We start from the raw sequence: 26,304 nt of genomic DNA, 5'->3' as shown, positions 1-26,304 counted from the left end.
TTACCACTGCTGCAGTTTCTGATAGTAGTGGATTTTGGTTATTGAACATTGAATCGTCTTTAAAGGAGCCCATTGAAAAGATTGATGCTTTTCTAATTTCGATTCATGCGTGAGTAGCAGTTCTGATTAGATTTCAACAAATCTTCAGTATCCATCAAATGTTTCCATATACGCATTCTGGCAGAAAGATTCCTTTTTGTATAATAAAATATTATTATATTAGTTTTTTTAAAAAATTATAAATAGTAAAATGGTTGTGAATAGTAAAAGGGTGTCTAAATAGTAAGCCAAGACTTCTTGTTCTCCATCATAACTCAGCCAAAATCTTCAAAATACCCCTAGCCCAAAAAGTCCAAGCATAATAATACAGCTACTATTCCTTTGTTGTGTATAGGAAGGTATACTGATGCCCGATGGGAAAAATTCATTTTTTCCGAAAATTGCCCATGAATAAATATTAAAATTACTTACGGCCTTCATCCGGCTAAGGCTCGACTCGACCCTCTCTCTCTCTCTCTCTCCCACCGCGAACACACACTGCCAATCTCCTCTTCCCAGATTGATGGCAGCTGCGTCTGCTCGTTCCCCGCTTTCCGCTTCCCATCCTCGCGACGATCTCAAGAAGAAGAATCTAAACAAGAATAGTACAGTGGCCGTGGCGGCAGCAGTGCAGTCGCAGCCAGACAGACGCAGCTCCGGGAGAAGCGAAAGGGAGAAGGAGAAGGTGAGGAAGGAGAGGGAGGAGGAGAGGGAGAAGAAAGAGGTGGTCAACCGTAGGATCGCTTCCAAGAAAGCCATATCCATCATATTGAGGCGGGAGGCCACCAAGGCCGTCATCGAGAAGAAGCGCGGCCGCACTAACTCGAGGAAACTCCTCCCCCGTACCGTTCTCGAGGCCCTCCACGAGAGGATCACTGCCCTTCGGTGGGAGTCTGCTCTCAAGGTCTTTCCTTCTCCCTTTTCCCCTTCGCTCCCTTCAGCTTTTTGCGTAAGAATGATGAATTCTGTGCTTAATTTCTTGCCAAGAAGCTAATATACTCCTTTATTGTGTGTGCTTATTCGTCCATGAATTGCATGCTGGGCTAAATGTTCTTTTTGGAGATCAAGTCAGTTACGTGTTTGTAGATTTGCCTGTTTAAGCTATATCGACTGTTGCTTGTGTATTAAGCACAAAAAAAAGGACAAAACTTGATGCCTCCACACACTTATGGTTTATTATCCGGATTCCAACTTTCTACTACTGTCAGCTTATCCTATATCTTCCGTGCATGCATGAATATTTTCCTACAGAGGCACACTACCATGTACCTACCGTACCATGTATACCTTGCATTCAACGATTCCAAAGGAAAAAATAATTATTATTCGACATACCAATTACCAAGTGCTTGATTGAACTGAGTTTAGGCAAAAGGAAAGACTAATGTTGAAAATCAATAATTATTATTTGACATAGCAAGTGCTTGATTGAACTGAGTTTAGGCAAATGGAAATAGTAATGTTGAAACTCAAGAGCTCCTGACATTAATGGCCATCGTTGAAACTTGGGAGCTCTTGACAGCTCAGGTTATCTTTCTGGTTGTCAATATTCTGCCCATGCTATTGTAGAGCAGGCATGTGAAGATTGTCAACCTTGCATAGGAAAGGGAGAAACAGGATAGAAGTTAAATTCTTGCAGTATTCTTATGTTGATTTCTTAGTCATATAAAATTTGACCTTTTTGTACTCTGTCCTTTTTTAGTAAGGCTTCTTTCAGCTTTTGCAACAAGTGGCTTCATCAATAATCATAATTTGTGACTTCTATGAGTCTCAATTCATTCATCATTTTGCTATTGAAATCTAATATTCTACTAGATGGTATCTTAGACCTTTATGCTCCCGGGAACCTGCATTGTGTCGTCTTCTGCACTATGCCAGAATTACATAAACAATGTACTCCAAGTGGTTAACTTTTTGTAGTTGCAAATGCGGTCGAGAGTATAGGTTCATACAGTTGGTATGGGGTACATGAGGTTAAACAGTTGCAAAAGAGATGGTTACCATTGTCTCTAGTAATTTCAGATATATAAAAAGGCATGCTTTAAGGCTGAGATCCAGTTTCATACCTTTTTTAACACTGAAGCCATGCATATTCGACCTAGTTTCGAAGGGATCAGATGTTAGCTATTTTGATATTGGCTAGTTTTTATGTACATTGTGTCATCATCTATTTTTTTTTGCATTTATCTATGTGAGAGTTGTGGTTGTTGAGTCCTTTCTTTTCCCTTTTTCTCCCTCTAGTTGAATTATCTTTACTTAATTGTTGACTTCTGTGGTAAAATGTTGTCTTCCAATCATGTAAAGAAGATTATTGACACAATCACTATATGTGTGAAGTTTTGATATAGTTGGATTGTGATGCATAGGTTTCATTAAACTAAATGATTGTGTTTACTACTTAGGAACCACTTGTTTTTTGTTCTGCTTCATTCTCCTATTCCATTGCATGTATCATGTTCCAGTACTGACAATTAAACCAAACTAGAAACTTGATAACCCAGATGTGTTCTTCAAAATCTTTTCTTTGTGGTCATATACATTTGCCATTTTGTTTTCCTATCTCTTCTGTTTGTGCAACATTTCTTAGCCTAGCTTCACTGTCATTTGGTTCAGGTGTTCGAACTTCTTCGTGAGCAGTTATGGTACAGGCCAAATTCTGGCATATACATAAAACTTCTTGTCATGCTTGGGAAATGTAAGCAGCCTGAAAGAGCCCAAGCTCTTTTCCAGGCTATGGTTGATGAAGGTTGCATCATAACCCATGAGTCATACACTGCTCTTGTCTCAGCATATAGTAGAAGTGGTCTCCTTGATCAAGCATTTTCCTTGCTGAACAAGATGAAGACTATTGATGGCTGCCAGCCTGATGTTCATACCTATTCCATTCTCATCAAATCCTGTGTGCAAGTCTTTGCATTTGACAAAGTTCAGATTTTACTATCTGATATGGAGAGCCAGGGTATAAAGCCAACCATCATTACATACAACACTCTAGTTGATGCTTATGGTAAAGCAGGAAGGTAAATGCTGCTTCTTGTCTATTTCCTGTATCCTTTTTTATGATAGTTTATAACTCATCATGCCACTGTCTACAAGCTTGAAAAGCTTATGCTTTTTACATGAATTGATTGTATTAAGGTAGTATTGGTCATCATTATTTTCTTCCATGTTAGTATAACTTGAAGATCAAAGATTATTCACTTGTGGTCTTGTTTATTACTCTTTGGAGTAATTTAGACCTGTTGATATTCACCTTTTGGTTTCCTCGTCAACTTTTTCAAATACAACTTTCTGTTACCAACAATTGAAGACATTTAACTATAGAGCATTTCAGCTCATACATGCTTGAAATGGGGTAGAAATAATGTAGCTTGGATAAAAATTAAAGCAAACATTATACATGCAACAAGCTTAGTTGATAGCCTTTTCGTAATGTCTATTAATCTATGAGCAGAAATTCATCTCTATGGTTTTGTTTGCTTAAAAGGTTTGCAGAGATGGAGTCTACACTTATGGAAATGCTCTCTAACCATGACTGCAAGCCTGATGTTTGGACAATGAATGCAACACTCCGAGCCTTTGGTGGCAGTGGGCAGATCGAAATGATGGAGAAGTGCTATGACAAGTTTCAGAGCTCTGGCATCTCTCCGGATATTAAAACATTCAACATACTTCTTGATTCCTATGGCAAGGCCAAAAGATACGAGAAGATGGGTGCTGTAATGGAGTACATGCAGAAGTACTACTTTTCATGGACAGTGGTGACTTACAATGTCGTTATTGATGCATTTGGGAGGGCGGGAGATCTGAAACAAATGGAGTACATCTTTAGATTAATGAAGTCCGAAGGGATCAAGCCAAATTGTGTCACACTCTGCTCACTTGTCAGAGCATATGGAAGGACGGGATCGGTGGATAAAATAAAGGCTGTAGTGAGATTCATCGGGAACTCTGATGTGATGTTAGATGTAGTCTTCTTCAACTGCTTGGTGGATGCATATGGCCGAGCAGGATGCTTGGTCGAGATGAGGGAAGTGCTAGAGATGATGAAGGCTCGAGGGTGTACGCCCGACAAGGTAACCTATAGCACCATGATCAAGGCTTATCTCAGTAGAGGAATCGATGGTGATCATGTTCAAGGCCTTCGAGATTTCTATAGAGAAAAGATTGCTTAACCAATGAGTTTTGTTGTTGAGTTATAATTGTTCTTTAACAATGAAAAATAATAGAAAGCTTTGTTTGTCTATGCCTGGAATTAATAAACGTTATTCTTTTTCCTTGTTCCACAGGGATTATATTATGTCTCAATTTAACATGATCACAAAGTTTAAGAATATTTCTTTATGTAACCAAGGAAAATCTTCTATGGCCGCTTGGCCAGAAACAATTTTGTTAAGAAGATGAGAACATCTTAATATCTTCACTTGTATATGTTGCTAAATATAGGGTGAGAGATGTTTGAGTCTGCTTGTATGTTCTTTTTTTTTTTCTTCCTATTTTCATTCTTCATGAATGTTTAGTGTTTATTATGTCATTCTTTCTGTTTGGGTCCATCGACGACATTCTTTCAAACTTAACAGTATCATTTTGTTATCTAATAAAACTCTAATATGTGTTTATGTTACTTGATCATTCTATATTTGAGTTTATAATCTCCTCGGTTAAGGATTGATTTAATTGGTTACTCAAGCAAATCATAACCCGTATATCTATTCACATTTATGATATTTTTAGCGATGTACATATTATTACTTGAGATGCGAAGCTGAGAGTTTCTTGGTAATTTTAATTGCTTGTATATATTTTGGCAAAATTTGTATATTTTCAATTTTTTATCTTTTAATTGGAGTTTGTGTGTGTGTATATATATATATATATATATATATATATATATATATATATATATATATATATATATATATATATATATATATATATATATATAAAAGAAATAATAATAAAAAAATTTCTGGAGAATTTGCTCCAATTAATATATGTTCCAATCATTCTTGTAATATTTATGGGAATACATATTTAGAAGGGTAATTATGTAATTTCAGTACAAATAAGTATATATGTACAGTTGCCCCTTCCTCACTCCTCGTGGTCTCTTTATTTCGTCCGTCGCCGGCACAGTGGCTCTTTCGTCCCTTTCCCTTCCCTTCCGTTTCGATGCCCTCAAATGGAGCTCGGTGAAACCCTAATTCGAGACATCGCTCTCTTCCCCGCGGTCCTTCAGCCATCTTCTTTGCTCGATCGCGAGTTTCCATGAACTAGGAGACGGATCTGGTCGCTTAGCGTTAGGTTTTGGCCATGGCATTGAACAGTGACCCTTTCGTCCCTTTCCCTTCCCTTCCGTTTCGATGCCCTCGAATGGAGCTTTGCGAAATTCTAATTTGAGACCTCGCTCTCTCCCCCGCGGTTCTTCAGCCATCTTCTTTGCTCGATCGCGGGTTTCCATGGATTAGAAGGCGGATCGTCCGCTTAGCGTTAGGTTTTGGCCATGGCATTGTCTCACACGGTGTTCGGGCTGCCGCTTCGGTGCGGGAGCGTCGGGAATGCAACTTTCGAGGAGAGACGGAGGTCCTTGGCTTTGACCGGCGTCGCATCTCTTGCTTGCGGCAGGGAAAGAAGGGTCCTCAGTGAGCCGTCTCCGGAGGCCAAGTCTCGTACTAGCCGCATGGAGATCTCTGGTCAGGCAAAGATGAAGGTGTTGGAGGCCCCGGCCATAGAGAATGGGCAGGTTCGAGACAGGGTGGAGATTCCTGTGACTTGTTTTCAGGTTGGGAAGTTATGCAAAAAAATTCCACACGTTTATTAGCATTATGCCTTAAGATCTTCCATTATTACTTCATTGATTTGTTTGCAAGAGAAATTTGATTGCCTTGTGCTTTGTAGAATTCAAATATGTGAAAACGACATACACTATTCAAAAGAATGCATATATTAATATGTCAAGGACTTCCATGAAACTCGTTAATCCTTATATACTGATAAGTTTGTGGCACAGATATTTGTACATCAGAATGCAAGATACGCAATTTGAGTTCTGGAAAGGATCAGTATGATAACATCTTCTTTAGGCTTTGCTTTTAAGATAGATATTTTAGATTGTCTTCTCACCTAGGCCCAGTGTGTGCTGATATTACCTATAAGTTCTTGTTTGTTTGTTTTATGACATTGTATATGTTGTAATGTTCTTGGTTTTACCTGTGTGCATAGTCAACAAGAGAGTCTAGGTTGATGAGAAGGTGAGGTAAGTGTCCCTATACATCAGACAGCATACAAGCAATAAAAAAGGAGACATTCATGAGCTTCACAAATTAGATGATGGATGGAACACGTGGATGTTCTTACAATGTGTTTCATATAGGGGATAGGACTTATCTGCTCTCTTTCGCTCATTCTTTTTTATGCAAATGCCTTAACAGGTCTTGGTTGTCACATGTCCACATAATTCTGGCTAGAGAGGAGTTAGATTTCTGAGAGAATTTGTATGATTTAGGAAGGTTATTTTGTTTTGATATTTAACTTCAATGATGTAGAAAGTGGCATATAAGAGAGGACGAAAAATAGTTGATCAAGCTAGCAGTTAAAATCATTCATATAACTTATTTGAGGTTAATGAACTACAAAAACTTGATTCTTCAGTATTTTTTTTATATATAGTAAGGAGACTATAACATATTAAGTAGATGTTTGGTTATATCAAATAAAATGCTGCTTCTCTGATTATCAATATTTCTTGATAAAGTGATCTTTAGATACATTCATAGTGCTTACTTATCTGCAAATAATTTACTTCTAAGGACAAATAAGATGTGGACGAGTGACATTTCTCTTGAAGATTGTATAATGATTCTGATGAAGAAACATTTTCATATAACAAATTTGATCATTCATGATAATTTTATTGGACTTACCAAATGCCACCTATACGACCTAGACTGCCAATTCTGGCTGATAGTCATCCTAGTAAATCATTGAACTGTAATTACCATAGCTAAAACTTCTGATGTGCCATCGAAGGTGGCAAGTCTAACAAAATGATCTGTTTGTTCTATCCATTAATCTATATCATTGTGAAAAATGTACAATCTTCCAAGTGCAGAATTATGTAGATTATTACAATCAAGTATAACATCTGGACCTTTTCACAAATGCCAAACTTTAAAGCCATCTATGTTGGATTTGTGTATGCTAAACACTACAATGGTGTCCTGGATGTCACTAGTTTTGCAGCAAGGTTAATGGATATAGGAGTTTGTATCAACATCAATCGTAATTTCCTCTTGAAAGCTAACATATGAAAAAAATGAGTTAGTTGGAGAGAGATGCATACTACATTCATGGAACTGTTGCAATGATAAGAGAATCATATCCTACAATTTATATGTTCTTAGGACTTCTTTTTGCTTCTTGATGATTAGTTATGGAAAAATTCTTTGGTTCAAGTTGAAGTCACGTCCATAATCATTTTTTAATGGATAATAAAGCAGAGTCTCAAGGATATATATATCCCTGATTATTAGATTCAACAAATTTGCAGCTCTTAGGTGTTACGGTGCAAGCTGAAAAGGATGAGATTGTCAAAGCAGTAATGGAGCTGAAAAATTCAACAATTGAGGATGGATACACTGCAGAAACAATTGTTTCTCGGAAGGTACAAGATAGTGTTCTTCACTATATGTATTATTGTGTGATATCTGAATGTTGTATTTGCAGGATCTCTTGATGGATGTAAGGGATAAACTTCTATTTGAACCAGAATATGCTGGCAATATAAAAGAGAAAGTACCGCCAAAATCTTCTCTTCGAATTCCTTGGTCTTGGTTGCCTGTTGCTCTATGCCTTTTGCAAGAGGTAAAAATTTTCTATTTTATAACCTATTACGTTTAGTAAACACATTCGCTGGGAGCTTAATTACAAAAAGACTATTTTGACCATGAACAGCCATTGTCATAATCTGAGAATGTGCTAAATTCAAATGTTTTATAAACTTGACACTCCTGCAGTATTGTACTTCTACATTTGATGACATGGGTTTGTATTTATTTGCTACAAATAAGTGAGCCATTTAGAATTTCTTGTACTTTTTCCTGATATCCTGGACTTGTAAGATGTATTGCATTTTTATATGTGTGCTCATGTATAAATAGTTATTTAGTAAGTTGCCCCAAGTGCATTCATATTATGCTGTATGAGTATGTCATTCATTATGGGGTTACTATGCAATATCCTATCAAGACAGATTGAAGCATGACAGACTGTAGTAGACATATCAAGATTCCACGTGGCTTGAGAAATCTAAGTTGACATTATAAAGTTTATAACTTTCACAATTTTAAATAGGTCAATCCTTGGAGGTGTCTCTTGATTCCTGCCCCAAAAGTTGTTGTTTGTTAGTTAAACACTGACTCTGAAGTGCAGCCCCAATCTCTTCTTCCACTCTCCTCCTCCTAAAACACTAAAAATATAGAAATTCTCTTTTTCTCTTCTGCTTCCTCACTTCTGAGAAAGAACAGTACTCTGTTGTTGTTTTTGTACCCTAACTGTTGATTGCATATATCTCTTTATCAACTCTGCTGTCCTTGGTTTTCTTGTTGAAGATTGTGACAGGAAATTGATACTTAAATGCAGGTTGGAGAAGTAAAGTTGGTTCTGGAAATCGGCCGAGCAGCTTTGCAACTTCCTGATGCTAAGCCATATAGTCATGATTTGCTTCTCTCTATGGCTCTAGCTGAAGTAAGATACATCAGCAAATATGTTATTATTTAATTGTTTGCTGTACTGTGTATATTTCATTTGATTTTTCGGTATCTCTTCTGCAGTGCTCAATTGCAAAGGTTGGTTTTGAGAAAAACAAGGTATCTGAAGGTTTTGAAGCTCTTGCACGGGCCCAGTATCTTCTAAAGAGCAACGTCTCTTTAGCGAAAATGCCATTGCTATCACAGGTATGTATCTTCTTGTCTGATTCAGTTTATGGTATCGATATGAAAATGACTGATCATTTGGAGCACTTCTTAGGTAGAAGAATCTTTGGAGGACCTTGCACCTGCTTGCACGTTGGAACTTCTGGGGTTGCCTCTTATTCCTGATAGTGCTGAACGTAGACGTGGGGCATTAGCAGCATTGCAAGAACTGATTAGACAGGGCCTAGATGTTGAATCTTCCTGTAGAGTTCAAGATTGGCCTTCTTTCTTGATTCAAGCTATGAATAGGCTAATGGCTACTGAAATAGTAGATCTTCTTCCTTGGGATACTTTGGCTGTTACTCGCAAGAACAAAAAATCAATCGAGTCTCAGAGTCAAAGAGTTGTACTCGACCTTAATTGCTTTTATTTGGCCATGGTCGCTCATATTGCTCTTGGGTTTTCGATGAGACAGAATGAGATGGTATTGCCTCTTTGCTGGTGACAATGATCTCTTCTTGGCATAGGCAGTGATGTATTTCTGGTTATGTTCTCATGCAGATCACTAGAGCAAAAGCCATTTGTGAGTGTTTAATTATATCAGATGGAGCAGACTTGAAGTTTGAGGAAGCATTTTGTTCTTTTCTTCTTGGGCAGGTAATTACATGGATCCTTTTTTTATCTTTCCTATATGTGTTTATTTAAGTGGGTCTATCTATGCAGACTGGGGGCATGGAGACTGTTGAAAAGCTTCTGCAGCTTGAAACAATAAGGAGTTGTACTTCACAGAATTCACGACCTGGTATGAGTGGAACATACAAGGACAAGGGCACTGTGAACCAGACATTGGTAGGTACTTCATTGTCTGTTACCTTCTATGTAAATGTAACTGAAAGAGCACTGTGATTCAGTTCTACGAATGATGTTAACTTCGATAATTAACAAAAGTTGCTAAATTTTCAAGATTTTGTGTTGATTACTACCAGCCTTCAGCATTTTTCTGTATGATAATATAGTCGATAAAAGTGATGATTATCATTTGTCTGACTCTATTCTTGATTTGGATGTTTCCTGAGTAATATTGATAATTAATTGTGAATATTTTGCAGGAGTAAATCAAACAGAGAGTTCATGAACTTACATTTTCAAAAGACTTGGTCCCTTATTAGGACTTAAAGTTGTTATGGGCAGATTTGCTTCTTTTTTTTCAAGTAATGAAGATATACCTGGCCATGTTTTCACATGTTTCTTGGGCATTTAACTTGGTGGTTCTTCGTCAGCTTAAGATTAGTTCCAGAATCATTTATATGCTATGACAAAAGACTTAATTTTTCCTTATGCGCTAAGTTAAATTTATGGAGTCAGTTTAGGTTATCATGATCAAATAGCCTGTTCTAGCTCAATTACTAGAACAGAACAAACCTTACCCATGTGGGTGTCCATGTCACGTCTTCAATCTTGTTCAGGTTTCTGGAAAGAAGTGTCATAGATAACCTTAAAAAATTGTCATTTTAGGACAATGTATACTCCTATTTCAATCTTACTTATCATAAATACTTCAGGATAAAAAAATAAAGGCATCTGTTTTTTGGGCACCAACTTGGTCTTATTTGGCAATTATTTTATGGTACTAGTTTGCCCAGACATAATCATGCACTCTTTTGATTTCTAGCTTTTATAGATATATGTATTATCAAACTCTGCTCCTTTTTGTCTCTTTGCCACTTGATCTTGACTTCTGTATTATGATTGAGGACTATGTGGGTTTTCTGACTTCTGTCATAATCTTGTGGGTTACTATCTCTTTGATAGAAATGCTGATGCAATTTATTTTTTTATATATGCTTTTAAATATTGAACATTTAAATGCACTTGACAAGAACTTAAATTCTTGCTGATACAAGGTGCTTATCATGCCTTTGATGTTTTTCCCTACTAAGGCTCTAGGTTACTGAATTATAGCCAGAATATTCAATGATTGCAAACTTTATATGATTTATTAGGGATTATGATGGACATCTCAGCGTTCATTTGGGGAAGAAAACCCACTGGTTTTCCAGGGGCATTTGTGTTGGCATCCAATTGCGTTATACGAAATCAAACCAGCTTCAATGTGCTAATGCATATGATATCCACCTACGTTTTGTACAGAAATAGGAAAATGAAGGGAGAGTAATATAGATGAATGACGTAGATCGAAAGTTCAAAATAAATAAATTGGTTGATATTGCTGTTTTAGATTTTTCTTGTTTTACCTTATGCCTGAAATATTTTGTTTTTAACATAGTAGTTCCACCAACTAGTATTGACACAAAACGCAAAGTTATGACTAGTTGATGGTGTACCCTTCTGTTGCTATTTGGTTTTTAAAATATGATTATTTTGGTTGGTTATACTTGTGCATAACCTCATAATTTCCTCATCCTTGCATTCACTTTGTGCATGTTTAGGTATATTTATAGGTCCAGTTTAAAAATTGGCACCCATAGAATTATCATTGTATCCATTGTTGAATTGCCTTCTTGTATCATCCATTACTACTTGGTACATAATGCATGGCTGATGCTATTCTTAGGCACCGAAGCACTTTCTATTTTTAAGGATCGCTTGCATGTGCCAATGCTCCAATGATTGTATTGTTATCTGTATATATATAAGTTAATCTGCCGTAGAGGTTTCTCCAATGATCTATTCTCGAGGTTTTTAATGATTACTGGCTAATTGTTGGAATCCATGAATGTTTTCATCTTTATGGTTGGACTTGTACTACAAATTGTGTCAGTACCAAGAGAAGTGGGGTTTGATTGTTTGTAGAATCTTCTACATACTCTAATTCATTAGTCTTTTCATGGTAATCATGATGACGGGTAATTTTTCATGCATTGAAGTTTTACCTGAAAGTCAACTGGAAACAATGGGCAATCTAGAGTTCCTTTTTATCACACCTTAAGCTAAGCCACAATTTCATAAGCTATGTATGAGCATATAGTAGCTGATTGTAGAGCTTGCATTAAGGTTGAAATTGTCTTATGTCAGAAGAACTGCTGAAATTTACCAGGAAACTTGGCTGAAAGACGCTGTTCTATCTCTCTTTCCGGATACACGAGATTGCTCTCCTTCTTTGGTGAGTCTTGGAGTGGATTGATGTCTGATAGTGCGAGGTCCTTTATGTTGGCAAGATTCTAATTTTTACAGATACAACATAGGCCAACTTTTTCGGGAGCCCAAAGCGAATTCTTAGCAGTGGCAACCAGAAGAAAATAGGGACCATGAAGACACTTCCTTCAGCCGGACACTATGTATCATCTTTTGGTCTTTTAGTAGACCATCGAACTTCTGGTGCACAATCTGCAAAGGTTAATTCAACCAATAATTTGGGAGAAGCTGTCAAGCAACTTGCACCAGTTAATTTGCAGAGCCAAATGGCAGTTGGTAAGACTAATGGTAATGCTAGCTCGCTATCTTCTCAGCTGAAAAGAAATCTTGATTTGCATCATCAAGGTTTCTGGGAAAGCTGGCTTAATAAAGGAGATATAACAGGAAAGGCTGCCTATATGACGCTTGCCGGATGCATATTATTTGGTGCATTTAAGCTGCTTGCTATGCAATTTGGTCATCTGAAAATGCCACATGAATTGAAATCAATTAACCATTGCATTACTAGTGAAGCTGCTGCTTTGAGTCATTTTGCTGGTGGAGATAGCACATCTGCTTTTAGAGGTAGGGATATAATGTGGCAGTTACGGAAGCTTTGGTCAATGTTCAGCCAACGCCTTGAGCATAAAATTAGTGTTGGAAGCATGCAGAATGGGTGGCCCACCGATCTCTCACCTTTGTCTACTTCTGCTGGTTTTATGATACATAAACGGCACATGGCTCTTGAAGAAGCAGAAGCACTGGTCCATCAGTGGCAAGATATAAAAGCTGAGGCATTAGGTCCCAGTCATCAAATTCAATTGCTGTGCAATATTCTTTCCGAAGCAATGCTTTCAAAGGTAAGTTTTGAGAGGACATCAGATTATTATTATTATTGTTGTTATTATTATTATCATCATCATTATTATTATTATTACTACTACTACTACTATTATATTATTATTTATATGTGCCATCATATATATTTTTTCTTTGATTCGGATTCTGGTGTATGTCATTGTCAGTGGCAAGATCTGGCGAATTCGGCAAAAGCCAAATCCTGTTTTTGGCGATTTGTTTTAATACAAGCCTCTATTCTGCGTGCTGAGATAGTATCAGATGGAGGTGATGATGAGTTTGCTGAAATCGAGGCTGTGATTGAGGAAGCTGCTGAACTTGTAGATGAATCTGAGCCAAAAAAACCGAGTTATTACAGGTTCTTCACAAGACCAGTATATCTAAAGTCCAATATGTATTATCCTTAAGAACTGCTCATTTGTTTATCTACCACTCTATTCGCAGTACATACAAGGTTCATTACATCCTGAGAAGGCAAGAAGATGGTTCATGGAGAATTTGTAGAGGTGATATCCAGAATCAAACATGATCTACTCCCATGATAAATCAGCTTATCGGTCAGGTATCTTACAAAATCATCCTTCTTGCGATTGATTTAGGCACCATGAAGAGGGTGGTTTAACATTATCCAACTGTACAGGAATAATGAATCTTATGGTCTCATTTTCCTTCAGATGTCTCAGCTGGCTAGGGTTTGTGTATAATGTTGCATACATGTAGGTTGACTGATCATACTCATGAACTGACGACATGTCTTTGACCACATTTATGCCTTCACATCTCTCTATTGATTCCCTTTCCTACTACTTTTTATATGTGTATGTTTGTCTTAAACTGGATGCATTCATTATACTACTGGATATATGCATTGCCATTCTTTGTGTCATTCACAGTATTGCACTTTTCAATGTGCTCTTGTTTTCATTGAATTGGATTGGAAGAGGTAGGGGTGTTCAAGTTGAATTGGATTGTTGAACTGAATTGAAGTCGAACATAAATTGAATCGGTTTAAAATCGATTTAAAATTGGTTTGGTCTGGTTCGGGTTTTGGAGACTATAAAGGGTCTTTAAATTGAACATAAATTGAATCGATTTAAAATCGGTTTGGTCCGGTTCGGTTTTTGAAGACTAAAGGGTTTTGATTAAGGAGTATATATCTTTTTGATTCGGTTAATCAATTTGAATTGATCTTAATTAAAAGATATCGGATTGAATTTATTATTCTAAGCTTTTAATTGGTTTAAATTGATTAATTAAATTGATCTAAAGGTCTAATCTTAAAAATGACATGGATTTAATTTTTAAAATTTTATCATGTTAGAACGTTCGATTCGATCAAAGATTTTAATTCCATTCAATTGAATTGAATCAGTTTATTTTAAATACATATTTTTTAAAATTATAAATTGATTAATCGAATCAAATTAATCAATTTGGATTATCTTACTTTAACCATATTAAATCGAAAATACGGTTTGGCCTCAATGGTTCAGTTCGAATCGATTTGAATACCCTTAGGAAGAGGCGCCGAGACATGGCTTCCCATGTCGGTAACGGGTAACGATACCCCTCTGTGGGTCTTCCTCGTTCGGGTGCGGGTGCTACATCATCTTTTTAGTATACACCACCCCACCCCACCCCACTCATCCTCATCCACTGTCCACCTCTTCATCGTGTTCCGCTCATCCACGAGTTCGACCGCTACTTCAATCATCACATTGTCGAGCCACCCTCTCGTCGTCCCTTTCCACGGCTTCTTCGGTGAATTCTAAAACAGGTTAGACTTCGCAAGCTTATAATTAATTCTGATGTATGGTTTTGGTGGTGTTTTGCTGGTGACGGATCCAACCTCAGATTTCTTTTTAATTATGCTTGCACATAATGTTTTTCAAGAACATGAATCCATTTTTCTTATTATTGATCCAATAATAATATTTTTATTATTGGACTCATAATAAAAAGAAAAAAAATGTGAATTAATAATGATTTCTAATAATGCATGGAATACATTATAATATGCGTACAATTCAGTTGTATGTATGTGATTACGACAAGCCATATTCGTGATGCAATCATCGTCCTATAAGATCAAAAACAAGGTTCAATTTATCTGCATGTTCGTTCATCACTGATTCTTTTTCTATACATGCAAGTTTTTTATCGGATTGCACATCATGCAATCTAAGCAAAACCAATGAATTCGATTCGTGACAAAGGTTACATGGACGTATGCGCCAGAAATGCTCATCATTAACAATATTCAAGTTGATCATCTCATCCTAATTCATGGTTACATGACGATCACGCGAGAGTCCATTTCCCATTTGCATACATGTTTGTCGAATTTGTATTTCGTTTCGACATTTACATGAACATAGTTTTCTTTCTAAATTAGGTGCTAAAATAACTTTAATTAACTAAAACAAGAATTTGGTTTACAGAATTATTAAGTAACCATTAATCACATGCCCACATGCTTTCAATAATGTAACAGTAGATCATAATTATTGCAGTATACACACGAAAGGCAACATCCCAAAGAGGGTGTAGTTCCACTAAGCTTAGATTATTGGAAAACTCAAGTGCTTGAGGAACAAATATCCATGTTTTTGAGGACTACAAGAAATCAATCAACTGAAGACCAGAATAACACCATAAAACCATATAAAAGCAGGATACATATCAATAGTTCCTAGATTTGACTGGAGGTTATACCATAAGAAAATGCCCATCACATGTTATCTTTAAGGCTTCCAAAGAATGGTGGTTTCAGCAATCATGGAGGTCACAACATAAGGATCCATGTTGGAAGCTGGTCTTCTGTCCTCAAAGTATCCTGGTAACAACACAGCTCAGTAAAATAGGGCAGGCAAAAAGACTCGAGCAAATAACAGAAGAGTCAAACACCTGATTCAGAATAGATTTTAGAAGGAAATAATTGATCGATGGAAATCTATATACCTTTGCCATCTTTTTCTGTTTCGCGTCCCACACGAACCGACGCTCCACGGTTTGCAACTCCCTGCAAGTCAGTATATAGTGATCTTTTAATGGAATGTCATTATAAAGACCAACATTCACATAACCAATACTAAGCTTCCATGCATTATGAAATCCGCAAGGTTTCAAATTAATTGAGCATTCTGTAACTAGAGATAGATTAAACTTTGGATGTACAAGTTTTACTATGTTCCTCATTTGTCCATGGGACTGGAAACAATAAGGCAGAAATGTAGATTCCAACAAGTACTTTATCATGAGTGGATAATTGGAATAATAATTTGATTCAAAAAGGAAGCAATATGACTTTAAGTTGCATCGTTGATGAAAGAACAGAAAATAGATTTGGTTCAATGCACTGTGTATTACACTGTAGAACCATAAAGCTAGTAGATAAGACAAAGCCCATTGGTGGTGGTGACTAAAAATCAGCATCTTCAACTGCTTATCATGCAATGGAACACATGAAATGAGTTTAATGTTGTTGGAATATTCATTTACAATTTTCTTTATTAATAAATGGATCAAATTAAGCTTCCTTCTTAAAGAACCAACCCTGATACTACAGGAATGTCTTTACCTATCATTGCTCTAAACAATAATAATTTGCTACCCATAAGCTTCTTACATGTCATGTATATTTCTAATTTGTTCTTAATACAAAATAGAAGAAATGTTCCTTACCCATGAAAAAGAGCTGATGTCAGCAGTTTCATGACGACCAGTTAATCTCCTGTCATTGCCCTCACCATATGCAGCAATATGTTCCTTGTGCTTCTTGCTAAGTTTCTCAATTGCCTTCTTAATCACTTCTATTCCACCATCATTTCTCATAGACTTGGTGCTGTTAAGATGTGAACCATGTGAATTTTATGCAGATGAAAACTCAGAATACAAAACCAAGCGAGATGACCTGTAGTTCGTATGAGCACCAGCACCATTCCAGTCTCCCTGGTATCACAACACAGAAATGAAGAGAGACAAGAAAGCTCTTTGTTTTTAGGAACTTAGAGGTGAACTCAAATTTTCAATTATACTTATGATAGTGTCTAAAACCATAAACCAATTAAAGCACAAAGACAAAGGTGAAAGTTATATAATGACCTGCATGGGTTTGGGGTCAAAGGACAGAACAGCTCCTGCAATTTCAGTAATCCTCTGCATAGATCAGCACAAGTAGGAAGATTCACTAAGTTGATAGAAATATAGAAACCAATGGCATACATAATTAGGTGTTTGAGTCACACGATATGTACAGCATCTATATGTACAACATCTACCTCAAGGATGTAGCGGGCTACCCACAACTGATCACCAGCAGTAATTCCAACGGCAGGTCCTACTTGAAATTCCCACTGTTCAATCAAACAAATAAATATAATCAGGGAAGTAACCGAAAAAAAAAAACACAACACTAGAGGAATCGACAGAGGTCATAAGATACCAATCTGATCATTTCAAATGAATAAAACATTGAGCTGAAACTAAAGCATCTCTATGAAACTCGAAAGGATTACCTGACCAGGCATCACTTCTCCATTGATTCCACTAATGTTGATTCCAGCATACAGGCATGCCTTGTAATGAGAGTTGACAATGTCACGACCAAATGCCTTATCAGCTCCAGTACCACAATAGTAAGGGCCCTAAGTAAGGATGCAAAAGAAGTCTCAACTTCAAACTAAAGTAAGAAGAGTCAAACCAAAATCTAAAGCGTTATCAGGGGTTAATTTCCTAGATACCATTGACCATTATTTTCCTTTACCTATAGGCACGATTGTAGCAGGTTACCTCTTTTTGCTGGATAGGATAAAAGTTTTTATATCATAACAATTAGTAGTTCTGTTTTTGAAACCAAAAAAATCCAAATTGGTAGTACTAAAGACTCAAGGATGGAGCTCAAAATACTCTGACTGAAGCTACAACAGAACTCGGAAGCTTTGACTCACTAGTCATTTACAAGTTCAATAAACTGATATTTATATGTAAGAGCAAACTCAGATTGCAAAAAACTTATGAGGAAAAACATTATACTTAGTAACAACATTAGGGTCTAACCTGAGGACCAGGGAAGCCACCAACTGGCCATCCAAGGGGCCAGGGAACATCCCTCTGAAACAGAGTGTACTCTTGCTCAATGCCATACCTTCAACAATGATGAATGCAGTTAGGACATTATACATCATAAATGGGTAAAACTTAGAGAAATCAACAAGATCTTAAATCATCAAAGTAACACGAATCACTGTCTTTGACAATTTGGATTATATAATGGTTAGCTGAGACTCATTTCATCCGATAATTTCAGTATCGGTAAATAATGTTTTAATGATGGCACAATATTATATGTAGAGAAATATAGGCTAATTAAGTAATAAATAACCAGATCAATCTAAACTGATGAAAGAAATTTTTTTAGTTTAAGGAATTCACAAGGATGGCTAACATTACACTAAAAACCAACCCACAATCTCCATCTAAATCATCTAGTGGAATCACACAGAAAAATAAAAATATATCATTCTTTTCATCTATCTCAAATTTAAAGCCCATGAAGCCTAGCAATTTATAGAATCAAATTCTGAAACCATTTTTGGGAGAACACCACTCTAAAAAGATTACCAGGGCTCCTCGGCTATCACATCAGGGTGGCTAAAGATCTTCTGCGCGTTGAACCTTTTGTTGGTAGGGATCGGATCCCCTGCTGGTGTATACGCATCACACATCACCTAATATGCATATATCTATCCCATCATTCCTCACATACATCAAAACAAAATTTTAATTGTGCTTTAAAGAGATAATTACCAAAATATTGTTTCCCCTCCTGAATGGATCCTTGAATATTGCCTGAGGACTAACCACAGCACGAACAAGGAAGCATAAAAGAAATAGAACATGATTAGGTATCCAATAAAACAGGAAACCAAAGATAGATTTTGCATTATGCTACATAACAGAAGACATTGCACTCACTGTACGATGACTTCACTGTTATCCCCTGGAGCCTGACCCGTACTGGATCCGTCGTAGTTCCACTTGGGAAGCTTGCTCGGATCCGACACCGGCCCCGGTAGAGTCTAAGTTACCCATATTACAAACCATATGTTAGATCTTATGATGAAAGATAATGACCAAACGAAGAGGAAAAACGAAGTGCAAACAAACCCTGGCTTTGCTCCTCATGTCCATGCCCGATCCGCCGATCCTGGAAGCACATACAATGATCGATCAGGACCTATCAGTGGAAAGTAGCTGAAGTTTGAAGAGGGGATGGTTCGGATTACCATATGTACTCGGCTATGATCTTCTCGGTGGTCTCGGTGAGGTTGAGGTCGAGGAGCTCTCGGAGTAGAGACATGATTCCACAAACAAGGAGGGAAGGATGGCTGCAGAAGGCGGAGATGCGGCCTATTTAAGGTGGTATCCATCGGATCTGCATGGATTCTCGATAGATGGCATTATGATAGCTGAGATGGATAAGATTGGGACCGGATATGCCGGGGGACCGCATCCTCGGGGCCGCCCACCAGGTGCTCGGCGAAATGAGGCGAGTCCTGCGACACGGGGGGGCTGTGAAGAGGTTGACGTGACACCTCTCGCGCGAGGAGGTGGTATTCGGCGGACGCGTCCAAGGAAACGGCGGATGCCGTGCGGGACGAGGGCGCGATCTCGATTTGACCGGGCTCGGGCCTTGGACCGAGCTTTGCGGAGCGGGTGTCGCCTTATCGGATCCTGATCGAGAGCTAAAACGGTGAGCAATCTTCTTCATGTGAATCCTGCAATAGGGATTGCAAATATGCATGTAAAATTTCTGATAGAAAATTGCTATCACATAATGGAAATTATTTTATTATTTATTCAACTCCTTATCAATGTATTTAGGTTTAAAACCACCGAGATTAGATGTCTCCTCCGAAATCTTATCATGATTGTTATGCAAGATGTTTTGTGATGTGATCAAAACCAAAAGAAAGTAAAAGGATATATAGTTTCTTAAAAAATAAGAGATTTTTGTATAATATTTTGATTTTTTTATCGAAAGGAATCAATAAGTTGTTAAAAATCCAACTTTATAATTAATGAAGAAAAAATTATTTTTCAATTAAAAAAATTTTGACATTCGCAATTGAATTTGAATCTAACACTTGTATAACAATACACTAACTCGCAATCAAATTATAATAAGAATTTAATTTCAAATGTGACATTATGAGTTAAAACAATACACGAAAGCATTGTAAAAGTATAATTACAAAGTTTAAATTTTAATGATTGAATGAAAACGGACGACTATTACGATACAATTTGCTGAACCTAACATATTTTAGTACCCTCATAAAATAGTTGAACATTAAGGTAATATACAAAATTTGGGATGCAAAACTGTCTACCAACTCGAATTGGGATTGAGATCAGGAGGCATTGAACAGCCATCTTCTCCCATGTTATGAAGCCTTGAACCCACATTGCCCTTCGAAAAATGTCTGGATTAGTGTCAATTGACATATTGATGATTCAATCAGAAGCTATTAAAGTAAACATGATAGATACCATATAGTACTCACATAACGATTGCTAACTTCAGCCAGCAGTACCAGTCCATTAGAAACCTGCACATCAGAAGATCCAACAAAGTCTTCCTTGCACCCGGAATAAATCGTACAGCCAATTAAAGGATTACCTTCATGAAGCTAGACGACCGAATAAGATTCCGCTGAATACAAGAGCTCCGAACCACTTGTTTGAAACAAATCTATCGCCAAGGAATTTGTGCTGTCGTCAAACTTCAATGCAACTTGACATTTAGAATGCATAAAAATTTTTAGGAAGAACATCAGTCCACACACGTTCAAGATTCAAGATCAAGAACTTCCTCTTGGACTTTTCTTTCTTGAGGTTTGGGTTACATCGGTTCTAATGGCTTTCTTGTTCTCTTGAGATGAAGATTACTTTTGATAGCAAAGCTTGTCATTCTTCCTCGTGGTCTTTTGGATTTCTGAGTTATTCACTTGTTTCATGAGCATAAATTATTACCAAAAAAATAGATTTTGTATTTAAGGTTTTCCTGCTAACTTTGGACATCCTGAACCAAAGTTAATCAAAATTGTTATAAAATGGCCATGATACAATCTGCACAATTGTATCATGTTAGAAACTATGACCTACTAAATACTTACTTTCTGTTACAATCTGCACGATTAGACAAGTCAACAGTCAATATCTGCCATCCTAATTGCCCAGCAGCAGCTACGAGAAATGGATAAAATGGCCATGCTGCCCTAGGAAACGTAACCATGCAATCAGTAGAGTCCACAAAAGTATCATATATGAAAGAAAGGAAGAGCAAAATCAGGATATACCAAGCTCTGCATTATATCCGCTGAGAGCTAGATTACTTATGCATGCAATTCCAAATCCTGTAATCCAGTACTTCGTGAAACTTCCAAACCTCAATGCCGTTGATTTAACACCCACCTTTTGGTCATCTTCCTTATCCTGAAATTAAACTTTTGATTACATCAGTATTACTAAGTAATAGCAATGGTTCTGGATTTGTGGAGAACAAAAGCATACTCAAAAGTAAGCTCACATGAACAGCCAATGCTGCCCATATACCTGATGTGCATATATCGTATCATATACAAGTGTCCAACAGACACCAGCACCATACATTGGCAGGACAATTGCAGGATCTAAGCTTCCTTTGACAGCAGCCCATCCTAACAAAGCTCCCCAATTGAAGGTCAAACCTAAGTATGCTTGAGGCTGTTACAGTGTAGCAAAAAAAAGTAACATCAACTTCACCTACTCATATGACAACACAGTTGCAAACTACTTTCTCTATACATACCCAAAATGTCAGTCTCTTCATAAGAGGATACGAGAAAACCAGCAACAGAGATGATGCACCAAGAATACGGCTACATTAGAAAAGGGAAACAAAATTACGACTGTAGAGTACCACAAAATAAATAGAAGTTTCATATTTTATAGGAAAAAGTTCTGGCAAAATGCATACCAAAGCCTCCAAAAGAAAATTCATCATAATCACAAATCGTACACAACTATTTTTGAGAATATAAATAATATTGTAGAAAGCTGCACTTTGGTCCAAGATAAGGGAACCAAAATTATCATACAGCAGGACTATAGGAGTCATTAGAACCCCAAGTCTAATTTTCTGATGTAACAAGATCCATAAGATCCTTGATATTCATGGATGGCAGGTTTGGAAGTATCGTCCACATCCTTCATCCAAAACCAGAATAATAGCTCGTGAAATGGCAACATCTGAACATCAATGATCAGCAGAACAAGTTCCTTATTTGTGGTCGCCACTCTACATCAAGGAATGTAATTATAAGTACCAAGTTTGGTCCATGCTGATGTCCCGACACATGGGGAAAGGGGGAAATAAGAAGAGAGAAGAAGGAAGAAAATTGAAGAATAAGAGAGGAGGAGGGGGTAGAGGAGGCAGAGGAGAGGAGAGAAAAATATCAGAGATGAGGAGCAAGCGACAATATACATGTGACAAAGAGGGGGTGGCAGAAGTCAGGCGACAAAGCGGAGATGGAGAACAGGCTCATGACTCCTCACAAGCCCTAAAAGCATCCGGTTTGACGGTTTAGAACCTTCTAAAAAAGAAAAACAGCCTATCATCTTTAAAATGAAAAAGACAAAACCGGACCCCACCACCCAAAATGGAGTGGTTCACTTCTCAGTTCACACTGGAGCGTTAAATACCGGCAGTCCAGACCGGATTGTGCAAATTAGGAATTTCTAGATGCAACAGAAAGATTAAGGTTCTCCGCCTTACACGTTGCTTACTAGCTTCCACGTAAAACTGATTTAACAAATCTCTTCATGAAATTGGAAAAACTCCGCAGCACAGGGCATACGAACTTGACATATTTTACTTATCATTAGTTAGATAAGTATACGCAGAATCCATTGCAGAAAAGTCCACATGTCAAGAGCTCAGAAGGTTATACTGTGTATTGTTGTTATTGACAGAATCGTTGAGGATAATGAAATAGCATCATTATGAATATCAAATAATGTAGACATGAATATCATCATGAAATCCTGCCCCAAACTTCTCGACATAACCCCACCGCCCTCTCTCTCTCTCTTTCTCTCACATACACACACCCCAACAGCCAATCATCAAAACCAAAGAGAATGAAAATGATAAACTTTCCTTTCTCCTTGTCTTTATCCACAACACTAAACCTGAATCAAAAACCAACCATATCCTCCCCTTGCAAATGGTTCTTTGGCCAATTGATATGTTGTAAAGTTTTCTACTTGTTAACTGTTCTTTGACATTTTACTTGCTAGTCTTAATTTGAATGTTGGGATAAGTCTGACACTAATCTCATTATACAACAATAACAATAACAACAAAGTCTCAACTATTTGGGGCTGGCTACATAAATCTTTTGCCATCATTAAGATTAATCATATATTTAGTTAAGTTTAAGAGTGTTTGAATCTTTATTTATAATTTTTATTAAATTTGATCTCCCTCTGCCTTCCCTCATACCACAGATCTCATTATCATTCATGTAAAATATCTAGTTGCAAAAAAAAAAGTTTAAGTTATGACACCCTTGAAAGGGTTTCATTTTTAAATGTTTTATGCAATTTATAATTAAAATTTGACCATTTCAGTGAAACCGGATTTAGTTTTAATCTTTCAGAATCTACAAAGCAATATAAATGAAAATCTACAAAACAATTTTATTTTCTTTTTTTTCCAATTGGCTAAATCAATCATTTTGTTCTCTTGAATTAGCCACCCTCAAATCAAATTTGTACTATGAGGCAGATTTGAGTTAAGACAAACAAAAAACATGGTCAAAGCTGACATAAAAGTTATATTGACAAGATCTTCCATGGAGTACAAGACCTGGTTTTTTTAACTATTAGATAGGAATATCTAACTATTTCAAATTTAATCATCTGGATCTCACTAAACAGCTGATAAATACATTGAAACTAAATAAGAAAAAAACTTAACCATGATAAAACTCAGAAGCAACAACATCTAACTGTTTTTGGAAAGGGAAGGTTTGGTATGAACAGACACAAAAGAAAATTGGATTTCTTGTAAAGATAAAAGATAGATTGCAGAAGTAAAAAAGAAACCTCCAAGTCCCTGTCAAGGTTTATTGTTATCTGAAAAAAATAACTCGACTGGCAGTTAACTTACAGGGAAATCGAAGATCTAAGTTACCTGTAATTATTGAGTTGTAGCAAAATTCCTAAACCCAATAGAAGTTGAAAACCAAGAAAGCAAAGACCTCGAAATGGTGTCAAAACACCACATGCAATTGGCCTATATTTTGTTCTTTCAACCTGCAGCATGAAGGAAAACTCGTATAAGTTTTAGCATAGAATTGTGAGCAAGCATATATAAAGTTAAGAAACACGGTCGTTTACTTAAAATTATAGTGTGGTCACTAGCCATGGTTATATGGCAACTAATGCATAACTTAGTGTCATTAACCATATAAGTTAAAATCAAAAGAAATAATATAAGAAAAGTGCTATATTTATAAGCAAATATATTGCACTAATCAAAAAATTCTACCAAGCTGATGATCTATATGTTGAGGTACCTGTACCTGCTACAGGAAGAGCTTATGAAAGTTCAGTAACCTTAAGTAGATAAGAGAACAAATCTTCCCTTTCTCTTAGTTTCATTTATCGTTTTTTTTATATTTTTTCAACATGAAAATTTATGGAGAAAAACAATAGAAGAATTTACCTTAATATCAATGTCACGGTCAAGGAGGTCATTCACAGTGCAACCAGCACCTCTTAGAAGCACAGCTCCACAACCGAACAAAGCCAGCATCTTAATGTCAGGGAGGTTTCCAGGGGTTGCTGCCAGAGTAATTGACCTAGATGTAGTTGCAGTTAAAAGCCTTTTAGGGCTAACTTAACCAGATTCTAGATTCTGAATATTCATTTATACACACATATATATAAATAATACATGTATATGATATAAAGATTTTAACTAAACAATGGAAGTTTTTGCATAAGTTCTCAAAATTATATGAAGAAAAAAGTATAATGAGACATAAGAAAAGAAGCTTCACTTAACAAGACTCTTTCTACTCTTGATACCACAGTTTAAGGTATATATGTCTGTTTGACATCTGCATCATTAAAAAATGATCCAAATTTAGTCAATTTCAGGCTACATGGCCATAGAATTGGTTGGAATTGGCTCCGGAGCAAAGTGAAATCACGGGTTTTGGTCAATTCTAGGTGATTCCACTGTTTCAAAACAAGAAAAGAAAAAAGGGCGGAGGAGAGGAGTAGAAGGAAAGAAAGAAGACAAAAAAAAAAGAAAGGTGAAGCCTAAGGCAGTACGATTACGACTGTAACAAAGAAGACAATGCTCTACTACGACTATGACTAGTAGGACGATCAACGTATTCCCCTTAATGCGAATATGAACTTAACGTCGTCAATCACACTGTAAAGTAACCTAATTAAAAGATCAATGGCTTCAACAAAACCGACAGCAGCTAATTCACAAAGCCCTCAACGAAGGGAAACATTGTGCAAGAACATATTCACATAAATATCAACGGATCAATCACGAAAATTTGTGACTGGAATTGTATAAAGAAGGGGGAAGAAACAAACAATACCATCCGCAGGGCCAGGCCAGCAGCCAAGTCCCGATAGGCTTATCTAGCCGCGCGAGGAGAGCATACGGACGCACCGACACCGGCAAGTACGCATCGACCCACGACGGCGAGGCCGCCGTTCCGGCTTCCCCGTCAGGCGACCGGGGCCCACCATTCTCCGGGGTGCTCCCGGAGGCTCCGTATATCGAAGCGAGTGACAGAGAACGGGGGAGTCCATCGAGGAGCGTCGGCGGCCGCGGCGGCCACGAGCGGGGGTGCCTACGCGGCGGGATCGGAGCTCCGAGCTCACGGGGGCCGGTGAAGGGCTTGTTGGGGTTCTGACGCGGAGAGGAGAAGGGGAAGAGGGAGGAGAGGTCGGCGGGCGGTGGCCACCGGTGGCGCTTCCGAGCGGCGCGCAAGAGCCACAGCGCCATGCCCCTCTAGTCGTCGACGCCCCGGCGCTGACCAAATTAAGGCGGGCCAAAGATGGAAATGGGCCGGATCCAAAATTAGAGCTACTTAAGACCCGATCGCTAGTGCCGCAAGAGACGAGATCACCTGTTGGAGCCCAAAGCAAGATTCAGGGTTCTGCTGCAACTAAACTCGGTGGAACCCACGGCATGCGAATCTTATGCACTTTCACTTCCTTGATCCTCGAAGGTACGGACGAATCTCATTTATTTTAATATCATCGATTTTACTGACGA

The 26,304-nt window shown here is 37.4% G+C and overlaps 4 protein-coding genes across 9 annotated transcripts; 2 read left to right on the top strand and 2 right to left on the bottom strand.

Annotated features, from left to right (window-relative positions):
* The first annotated feature begins 479 nt into the window (after positions 1–479).
* LOC103985195 (pentatricopeptide repeat-containing protein At5g48730, chloroplastic) lies at positions 480–4,285 on the top strand. The gene is made up of 3 exons (XM_009402831.3): positions 480–943; positions 2,653–3,059; positions 3,527–4,285. The coding sequence occupies exons 1-3, from the start codon at positions 563–565 to the stop codon at positions 4,212–4,214; spliced, it is 1,476 nt and encodes a 491-aa protein (XP_009401106.2). The 5' UTR covers positions 480–562; the 3' UTR covers positions 4,215–4,285.
* Positions 4,286–5,155: 870 nt separating this feature from the next.
* Positions 5,156–13,830, top strand: LOC103985207 (plastid division protein CDP1, chloroplastic). 2 transcript variants are annotated; one of them, XM_009402851.3, is made up of 13 exons: positions 5,156–5,821; positions 7,589–7,702; positions 7,765–7,902; positions 8,680–8,784; positions 8,871–8,993; positions 9,067–9,435; positions 9,513–9,608; positions 9,675–9,800; positions 12,010–12,075; positions 12,158–12,946; positions 13,112–13,302; positions 13,389–13,506; positions 13,585–13,830. In XM_009402851.3, exons 1-12 carry the CDS (start codon positions 5,543–5,545, stop codon positions 13,471–13,473), a joined length of 2,481 nt encoding a protein of 826 aa, XP_009401126.2. In that variant the 5' UTR covers positions 5,156–5,542; the 3' UTR covers positions 13,474–13,506; positions 13,585–13,830. The 2 variants fall into 2 exon arrangements, with proteins under 2 accessions (XP_009401126.2, XP_009401118.2); XM_009402843.3 differs by having other exon boundaries at positions 13,389–13,830.
* Positions 13,831–15,477: 1,647 nt separating this feature from the next.
* LOC103985224 (glutamine synthetase nodule isozyme) lies at positions 15,478–19,695 on the bottom strand. Its single transcript, XM_009402864.3, has 13 exons — positions 19,232–19,695; positions 19,113–19,152; positions 18,921–19,024; positions 18,753–18,801; positions 18,567–18,673; positions 18,003–18,090; positions 17,462–17,590; positions 17,225–17,299; positions 17,049–17,102; positions 16,858–16,895; positions 16,629–16,788; positions 15,906–15,966; positions 15,478–15,780 (listed from the first exon to the last, which is right to left on the bottom strand). Exons 1-13 carry the CDS (start codon positions 19,303–19,305, stop codon positions 15,689–15,691), a joined length of 1,071 nt encoding a protein of 356 aa, XP_009401139.2. The 5' UTR covers positions 19,306–19,695; the 3' UTR covers positions 15,478–15,688.
* A 428-nt stretch (positions 19,696–20,123) lies between these two features.
* On the bottom strand, positions 20,124–26,104 carry LOC135585654 (4-hydroxybenzoate polyprenyltransferase, mitochondrial-like). 5 transcript variants are annotated; one of them, XR_010481571.1, is made up of 10 exons: positions 25,619–26,104; positions 24,721–24,856; positions 24,187–24,308; positions 21,799–21,868; positions 21,564–21,713; positions 21,308–21,443; positions 21,125–21,226; positions 20,629–20,731; positions 20,499–20,557; positions 20,124–20,418 (listed from the first exon to the last, which is right to left on the bottom strand). XR_010481571.1 is itself a non-coding variant. In XM_065092338.1 (10 exons), the coding sequence occupies exons 1-8, from the start codon at positions 26,029–26,031 to the stop codon at positions 20,631–20,633; spliced, it is 1,194 nt and encodes a 397-aa protein (XP_064948410.1). In that variant the 5' UTR covers positions 26,032–26,103; the 3' UTR covers positions 20,124–20,418; positions 20,513–20,557; positions 20,629–20,630. The 5 variants fall into 5 exon arrangements, 1 of the variants encoding a protein (XP_064948410.1); XR_010481570.1 differs by having other exon boundaries at positions 20,629–20,700; XR_010481569.1 differs by having other exon boundaries at positions 21,125–21,221.
* Between the last annotated feature and the right edge of the window lie 200 nt (positions 26,105–26,304).

The sequence above is a fragment of the Musa acuminata genome, chromosome BXJ2-1, assembly GCF_036884655.1.
Source record: "Musa acuminata AAA Group cultivar baxijiao chromosome BXJ2-1, Cavendish_Baxijiao_AAA, whole genome shotgun sequence".
Lineage (NCBI taxonomy): Eukaryota > Viridiplantae > Streptophyta > Magnoliopsida > Zingiberales > Musaceae > Musa > Musa acuminata.
Note: the sequence above shows the minus strand (reverse complement) of the source record. Positions and strands in the feature narration are given on the sequence as shown.